This window comes from Silene latifolia, chromosome 8 (genome assembly GCF_048544455.1).
Source record: "Silene latifolia isolate original U9 population chromosome 8, ASM4854445v1, whole genome shotgun sequence".
NCBI classification, from domain to species: Eukaryota; Viridiplantae; Streptophyta; class Magnoliopsida; order Caryophyllales; family Caryophyllaceae; genus Silene; species Silene latifolia.
The window spans coordinates 45,216,152-45,225,184 of NC_133533.1; the positions used below are offsets into that span (position 1 = coordinate 45,216,152).

General features: G+C 38.5%; 1 protein-coding gene and 1 non-coding gene across 2 annotated transcripts; one reads left to right on the forward strand and one right to left on the reverse strand.

Annotated features, from left to right (window-relative positions):
• Window positions 1–6,110: 6,110 nt before the first annotated feature.
• On the reverse strand, window positions 6,111–6,217 carry LOC141597862 (small nucleolar RNA R71). Its single transcript, XR_012523074.1, has one exon. It is a non-coding gene; the product is annotated as a small nucleolar RNA R71 (small nucleolar RNA).
• A 2,007-nt stretch (window positions 6,218–8,224) lies between these two features.
• On the forward strand, window positions 8,225–8,542 carry LOC141595115 (uncharacterized). The gene has a single exon (XM_074415088.1). The coding sequence runs from the start codon at window positions 8,225–8,227 to the stop codon at window positions 8,540–8,542; it is 318 nt and encodes a 105-aa protein (XP_074271189.1).
• The last annotated feature ends 491 nt before the right edge of the window (window positions 8,543–9,033 follow it).

The window sequence follows — 9,033 nt, forward strand, 5'->3', positions numbered from 1 at the left end:
GTTCAATATTTATCTGGACTAGAGTAGAGGATGTTACGAAAATTGTTGCTAAAAATACCGGTCGATATAGGAGTTAGAGAAGATGAAAGGATGAAAGGTAGCTGAGGAATTATTCGTCAATTACTTTTTGGAGTGACGAATGCTGTATGTGTTCCTAAGAAAAGGAATTTGTCCATTTTTTGGAGGGCGTGGAAACACATAAGAACTCTTGAATGGAAATGGAAAAGAGATGACAGTTCCTTTGGAAAGGGTAAGATCTTTGGCACAAGAAGAAGGGGTTGATCCGTATTATCTTGACTTGGTTCTGCTTCCTCTATATATTATTTTTTAATATCGAGTCGGTTTCTTCTCCTACCTATATTGAATAGAACATGCCAAGCCAAATCTTCTTCATGCAAAACCTGCTTGATTTAGATCGGTAAAATCCTACGCTTTTTTTATGAAAGCATGGGCTATGGCTCAAATACGTAGTCAATCCGATTTCCGATAGGAGCAGTTGACAATTGGATTATTTGGGATGGTCTCACAGTTGAAAATGGTTTCACGGTTGAGATGCAGGATTTGAGCTCTTTGTTGTACTTCAATGTTTCACACAATGTTTTTTTCTTATTGTTTGTGCTTCCCAAGTTTAGAGCCTCGTACCAACTACCAAGGCTTCAACAATCTGAATATATACTCCGCAATTGATTTTGTAGTATGTTCATTCTTTTGTATAGAACACAACAAAATAACGATCTTGTATTGTCATGAACATCGTTTTGATCATTTAAGATTAGGAATGCAATTTTGAATACTTATTGTTTCTCGATCGATCAAGAGATTGAATATTTATATCAAGCTACTCTCCTACTATTTTACTGAACGATTATTTATCAACTCCATTGCCTCTTAATTCTCCCTTGTTTTTGTAACAAGGCATCCAGCCGTTAAGGTAACGGCCTCGAGCCGAATTACCCCTTCATTTTCATCCTAAGAAGCAACTCAAATGCTGTTGCACATACGATGCATTATAGTGGAAATTGACTACCTTCGTGTTTTGCCTATTATGCAGATTGTTAACGCATCTACTTTGGTGTTTCAACTAACATGTTTTTTTTATTGATTAAGGCAACTGATTTCCACCAACTTACTTCCGATTAGAATTGCACCAAATTGGGGCACCGCGCCCGATAGGGCGCGGTGCAACAACTAGTATATTAAAAATCATGTAACTCTAATGCTTTAAAAGTGTAACTTTAGTCATTAATACTATAACTTCTGTCATATAGTTTTTATACATTATTTTGAGTTTATATAACATAGAGGTTTAAAATTAACTGTCAAGAACTAAATACAAAAGTTATATCAATTTGGATTAAAGTTACACCCGTCAAACTCAAAAGTTATATCAAATTTATAGTATAACTTTAGTCCATGACAGTGTAACTTTAGTCTTAGTGTAACTTTAGTCCATGATAGTATAACTTTAGTCCACGATGGTGTAACATTAGTCATATTAAGTCATTTTTTATTGGTTATTTTATTTTCAAATCTCCTTGATTTAAATACATTATTTTGAGTTTATATAATATAAAGGTATAAAACTAACTCTTAAGAACTAAAGTTTCACCTATGAAATAAAAAAGTTATACAAATTTGCATTAAAGTTACAGCCGTCAAACTCATAAGTTACATCAAATTGACTTAAAATTATATAAATTCAATTTTATATATTCAAAATCATGTAACTTTAATGTTTTAAGGATGTAACTTTAATCATTAACACTATAACTTCAGTCGTATAGTCCATTTTATACATTATTTTGATTTATGTAACTCTAGTTTTTTCTGATTGTAACTTTAGTCCACTGACAGTGTAACTTTAGTCCATAATACTGTAACTTTAGTCCTTTTTGATAAATTAAATGTAACTTATGTAATTTTAAGACAAGTTTATATAATTTTAGTCTTAATGTAAATTTAGTACATGATAGTAGAACTTTAGTCCAAGACGGTGTAACTTTAGTCATATTAAGTCATTTTTATATAAAAATTTGAATTATAATAACTTTTCAAAAATCTATTTTTTATTTAGTAGATATAGGATTAAAAGCAACGCATTATATGAGATCTATTTTACTAGATCTAGAATCAAAATAAAAGGATCTTACAAAAAAAAACTAAATTTGAAAAACCCGAAATCTGAAAAAAAAAATGTATGACAAGACAAGATTTGAGAAAATAAATAACAAAAAACAAGATGAAAAAAAATAGCAAGACGAAAAAAAATAACATACATGAATAAAATAAAGACCAACAAAAAATAACAAATCAAAAAACCGACCCCAAACATAAAAAATAAACACCAAATTTGAAAAAAAAAGAACGAAAAAAAATACTATGTGGTGGTGTTGTAGGCGGCGGCGACGGTGATGGTAGTAGTGGTGGGTGGTGGTGGCGGGTGGGGTGGCGGTGGGTGGTGGTGGTGAATGAAGAAGAGAGTCGTGAGATTTTTATTTGGGTTTATTGAGTTTTTTATTTATTTGGTTTTTTGGAGTTTTTTATTTTTTGATTTTTTTGGGTTTTTGAGAGAAAAGTGGAGTGAAATGTGTGTGATGAGAGAGAAGTGAGTGAGAGAAAAAACATATATAGTGAATTAGTGATTAATTAGGGGTATTAGTGAGAGTAAGAGAGAGTATATTATTTTTTGATTTTTTTGGGTTTTTGAGAGAAAAGTGGAGTGAAATGTGTGTGATGAGAGAGAAGTGAGTGAGAGAAAAAACATATATAGTGAATTAGTGATTAATTAGGGGTATTAGTGAGAGTAAGAGAGAGTATATTAATTAGCCCATTAAACGCCTTTTTGGTGGATTCATCTCAGCCATCCGTCTTCACCATCCAAGGGCTCATAGAAGGCCTTAGGGACTCAAAAAATATAGAAGGATTCACTTGATCCGTATACATTAATTATCCTCATTTTAGCTCGGTTTTAAATTTATTATCCGCTATTAGGATCGACTTTATGAGTTAATATCTTCCTGTAGGGTATTCTTGTGTTTTAATGTCTTATGTAGGATTTGTAGTGGTTTTTCCGTTATTTCCTAACACTTAGAAGAAAACCGAGTATGGCGAGCTAAGTTACGAGTAAAGGAGATTAATTTTGCTTGACATGTTAATTTACAAGTCCCAACTCAAGGGAAACGAGTTTCATGCCATTTCAAGTTCAAAGAAATAACTAGCGACGAAATTACAATGGCCATCTGCTGCAACGATGTTTTAATGCTATTATAAAAACAAGTTTACATGTTGAAATTATGAAGCGGGGTTTCAATCTCAAGTATTGGAGAAACCATGCGCATATCCATGTTTTAAGCTCAAATAAAGGCAAGTATCGCAATTGGGACGGGTTTTCACACTGAAATGACGGGATTGTGCCATGTTGATGCTAGTTACAAGCCCGAGCCAAAGAAGCTAAGCAAAAATGGATGTGCTTGATGAGTACAGGGGCCGTGGCGTGGAGAATCCAAAAATAGATCAGCCCAGCCCAGAGTGGCATTCTCTTAGCTGAAGCACACAAATTTGAAGCCCCAACTGAGATGGATACATCCCCGATCAGGGATAGTAATCCCAACCTCCCCGGGGAAGCAGTAGCTTAGCTGAAACGTACGTCCTTTTGTCTCCAAAGCCGTGTTCCTTTATATACAGCAACCTTTTTCTCGTGTTTATAATCCATCTTATTTCGTCATTTTCCCTTGTACTTTTACTAGACTACATTTCTTTAATATGTACTTATACGCATTTATTCGGCCATTTCCCCTCTTCATTCTCATACATTTTGACTCCATTTGAGATGGTTTTCCATGTCTTTGCTTGTATTTTGTCTCCCAATTCCCTATCCTATGTACTCGTGCCTTGCCTTGCACGATTTGAGAGGGAAACGTTGCAATGGGAGCAAGAAAGACGGGATTAGAAGCTAGCATGGGGGGGGGAGAAGAAAAAGGCGAGAGTGCGTACCCAGTCGGTAGGCCGCCAGCCGGTCCGCCGGCTAGGAACCCCACCCCTTGAAGACTTGAAGATTTTAGAAGTATTTACAAGAAGTTCCCAGCCAGGCAGCCTCCTAGCAGCCGTTGCAGCGGCCGAGGAAACAGGAAGAAGGAAGAAAAGGTAGAAAAGGAAAGAAGGGTTACAGTGAGCTCCCAGCCGACACCCCACCGTCGACTGTGCACACCTGATTAGCCAAAATCAAGTGCCAACTATCAGAAGACTCCCAGCCGGGCAGCCTAGCGGCGGCCGAGCCACCAGCTGGGACACACATTTCAATTTTGACTTCCTTTGTAATTTTTGACCTACTTTCCTTGTAAACTATAAATACTCCCTCTCTTAATCATTTCGACACACAACCCTAGATCTGAAAATACTCTCTAAATTTTGCAACATTCATTAATCAAAGTTTTAATCTTTTCATAATTTAGCCTTAATTGCTTACTTAATTAGCATAGATCAACTTAGTTTTAATAGTTTGCATTTGGGTACTTGGTTTGTAATTCAAGTTTGTTGAAGAACATCTTCCATATATCAATCAAAGATTCAATCTTTCTTTTGGTTGGTACAAGTTTTAGTTTGAATTTTCATTTCTGTACATTTCCATCTCCTAATTAGTTGTTATTTCATTTTATATCTTGTTTATCACTATGTTTGCTTGCTTTTCTCCAATTGTTTACATTTGTCTTCTAAGTATGTATGAGTAGTGACACCCTAGGGTTTAGGGGGAACCTAAGTAAGGCTCAAGGGTTAATAATGGGTCGTTAATGTTGGTAATGGGTAAATTGTTCGGATTTTGTTAACATGCATAGAAGGTGTTCGTAGAAATGTATGAATGAGAGTTTATGTCTTTCTACGACTTATGCTTAGTGTCTTGTTGAATGAAATTTTATATGGATACTTGATAGCATGTTTACATTGAATTCGGATGCCTTGTGAGAATTTTGTGTCCGCCTTTAGGAGAATCTAAGAGATTAGCTCCCTTGGCAAAAAATTACCCGCTACTCCTTAGTACCCATACTTATCTTAGCCTACTTAGGGGAACCCGACAACCCTATCCTTTAACGATATTTTACATCTTACTAACCTAGTTTACTTGCTTTTAATTGCTTTGCTTATAGCTTAATCGATTACACCAACCTACTTATTTTTTCGACTAGACTTAGACTTAGATAATTTAGGTGCAAATCCACCCCATCCTTGTGGTTCGACCCCTATTATACTACTATAGTTGGGTTAACTTTTGGTGCAGAAATCCACGACTTAATTTCGGTCATCAAAATGGCGCTGTTATCGGGGATGGCTTTAGAGTGTAGCTAGTTTGTCAAGGTCATAGCTTTAGTCTTAGTTTAATTGTTTGTTTTTTTGAGTAGTTGTGTGCTTCTTGTAGAGTGTGTGATTTTTGCCTTACCCTAGTGTGTAAAAGCACTAGGAGCCTTACGATTTCTGAAGTTGCATGCCTAGGAGGAATCACCAAGATTTGCTCTTTAACTCCGATCCCGAAAGGCTTTTTAGAGCCTTAAGGAATAGGACCATTGCAAGGGTTAGAACCTCTTCTCAAGCTACTTTGAACCAAGCAAATTCACCCACCCAACTTTTCATTAAAAACACAACACCTCAACAACCAAACAACGCCGTTGATCCTCTACTAGAAAACCCATTTCACGAGCTCCAAAATTCAAATACACCACCTCTATATATACCAATTCCAAAACCACAAATGGCGGCTCTACGCGACCACAACCGCCCAAATGACAATGACGCTTGCAATCCGATTAACTTTGGTACCTTGGCCCCAAACAACTTCGAAATGCATCTGGCTTAAGTTGGCTTGATTGAAAAGGATAGTTTCGGTGGACATATTGATGAAGATGCGCATGCCCATCTATGGAAGTTCAAAAACAAGGCTGCCATGATGAAATGGAACGGGGTGATCGAAGACACATTGCGATTGATGTTGTTGCCCTTTTCCTTACGAGATAAAGCGGATCGTTGGTTGAATGTGCATGCTCCAAACACATTTACTACATAGGATGCCTTAGATAGCCAAGGCGTTCCTAGCCAAGTATTACCCATCATCAAAAATCGCCATGCTCCGAAACGAAATTCACACCTTCCAACAAGAGGATGGGGAATCCTTAGGGGAGGCATGGGATAGGTATCTAGAGTTAATCTCGATTTGTCCTCACCATGGGATCCCGGTGTGGTACATAGCCCAAACTTTCTTTCAAACCTTGTTACCGCAAATGAAGGAAATGGTGAATGATTCCGCGAGGGGAGGGGGGATTCGACCATTTAGGGGATGAAGAAGGGTCGGCCCTTATAAAAAAGATGGTCGAGTCGGAAGCTAACTATGGTTCGAGAGGTAACGCATTGAGAAGAAATAGCCGGTATCCTCAAGAGAACTCTTCTATCGCAATTGCTGAAACCAATGCTAAACTTGATCTTCTCACCAAGAAACTTGTGCAAATGCAAAGGAATCAAGTGCACCGAGCTAGTGCCTGCCATGGACCACCCATGGAAGATGTCATTCCTAACCCTTCTTGCGAATTGTGTAGGGAGAAACGGACATACTTTCGAAGTGTGTGCCAATAATGCTTTTAATGTGGGGTTTGACGACAATGTTCAAGATGTTAACGCTTTTCAAAGTTATAACAGCAACAATATGCAGCCACCGAGGCAACCCTATAACAACCAAGGAAATTTCAATCCCAACTCCAACTTCTATCATCCGGACATGAGAAATAGCCCACTTATAAGATACAAGAGCACGAATGTGCAAAACCCTAAACACATCCAACCACAAGTGCAAAACACCAATCCACCCGCGTTTGCTCAACCTAGGGGTGGATATCAAAATTCAAGTAACAATTCTGGCAATCAAAACCGAAACTTTGGGAACCAACCTCAACGATGCTAAGATTTTGGGGGGTAATCAAGATAGTCAAAGCTTCAACAAAGGTAATCAAGCAAATCAAGGGTTTAGCCAAGGCTTTGTCCAAGGTTTTTAAGAGCAAGGGCAAGGGTCCAATTTCAACAACCAAGGTCCTAAGGGGAACTACCAAGGGAGACACAACAACAAAAATAATGAAGGTCCCTACACCCGACAAGATTATGGGTTCCCTTTACCCTTAACTAACCAACCGCATCAAGAACCAACGTTGGCATCTCAACTTGGTGACTTGATGAAGGTGGTAAAGACCATGCAAGTTTCACACCAATAAGAACTTAGCAACATTAAGAGGGACATGGAAATTCAATTGGCATCACATGCACTTGCAAACCCTCAAAAGCCGTCGGGTGGTTTCCTTGCCCAAGGCCAAAGTTTAAAAGACGCCTCGCCAAACCACTAAGCCCACGAGAATAACAAAGAAGAAATTTTAAAATGAGCGCCATCCTAGCAAGCTCCTCCAGTTCGATTATTATTCTTGACTAAAAAGGTGGAACCATGTTCAATTAGAGTATTCGATAAAATTTATAGGTAATATTAAGGAGTGGTGTTGAGCTTCAAGACCCTTACAAGGACCTTAAAATTGAAGTGGATGAAGATCCCAAGAGGAAGCGGTTGGAAATGGATGGTGGTGGGGAAAGCCCACCAATGACTCCTTTGACAAGGGTTAGTGAGGCCAAGAAGGGGAAGACTACAAGTGAGGGGACATCAAAGGAAAAAGCTCCTCTAGAGAGCAATGAGAATGCTTTGGTTGAAGACCTCCCCTATGACGAGGAGGTGGGTGAAGAAGTCCTTCTTCAACCTTCTACCAAGTTAACAAACATGCCTACTTCTCCCAAGGTATCCTCTAAATCTCAACTTGTCACTAGAATTCCTTATCCCACAAGAGCCTTACAGTCTAGGGAAAACTTCAAGTAAACCACGTTTTGTGAAATGTTGGAAAAACTTGAAGTGACCCTACCCTTTACCGAAGTAATATTGAACATGCCAGCCTATTCCAAGTTTTTAGAAAGCATCTTAACAAAGAAGAGAATCTTGGGTGACCAACAAATGATGGCAATGGAGGAAGAGTATAGTGCTCTAATGCTAAACAAAATGCCAAATAAACTTGGTGACCCGGGGAGCTTTTCCATTCCTTTTGTGGTTGGTGGTGTCTCAATATCATGAGCTTTGTGTGGTTTAGGGGCAAGTGTAAGTGTGCTTCCCCTAAAGGTTGCCAAGAAAATTGTTATTTGTGATTTAATTCCGACAAATATGACCCTCCAATTGGCGGATAGGTCCGTGAAATGCCCCTTGGGTATGCTTGAAGATGTACCCGTCAAAGTTGGCAAGTACTTAATCTCCGCCGACTTTGTCATCCCGGAAGATAGCCATGCCTGCATCATCCTAGGTATACCATTTTTGGCTACTGGGGGAGTCTTAATTGATGTTAGAGATGGGAGGCTAACTCTTAGGATCGAGGGTGACAAGGTTGAATTTAACCTTCCTAATCTGGTGAAAGGAACAAAGTTCAATCAAGCTTTCACGGTTGAAACGATTGAGGAAGTTGTTAATGAAGTTGCAAAGGAATAGTCGGAGATGGAGGAGGTATTCCAAATCTCCCTCCATGATGAAGAAATGAAGGAAGACCACGAGGTTTATGATGAGCTCTTCAAGAAAGTTGAGGGATTGCTCCCTCCAAAGGTACAATTCAAAACCCTTCCTCCCTTACTTAAGTATGCTTTTTTAGGTGAGGGAGAGACTTATCCGGTCATAATCAATACTAATCTTAGTGAAGACCAAGAACAAAAACTTTTAAAGGTTCTTAAATCTCACAAGGCCTCTCTAGGATATAAAATTGATGATATCAAAGGACTAAGCCCAAATTTGTATGCACCGCATAAACCTTGAAGAGGGGAGTCGGCCATCGGTTGAGGGTCAATGAAGGTTGAACCCCAAAATGGTCGAGGTGGTCAAGAATGAAGTCTTGAAATTACTTAAAGCGGGAAGCATCTATGAAATCACCGATAGTAAATGGGTGAGTCCCGTTCACGTGGTTCCCAAAAAGGGTGGAGTGACCATGG

Bases quoted from the DNA above. Each gene is read 5' to 3' on its own strand.
- LOC141595115 (XM_074415088.1), top strand. From the start codon at position 8,225: ATGACCCTCCAATTGGCGGATAGGTCCGTGAAATGCCCCTTGGGTATG.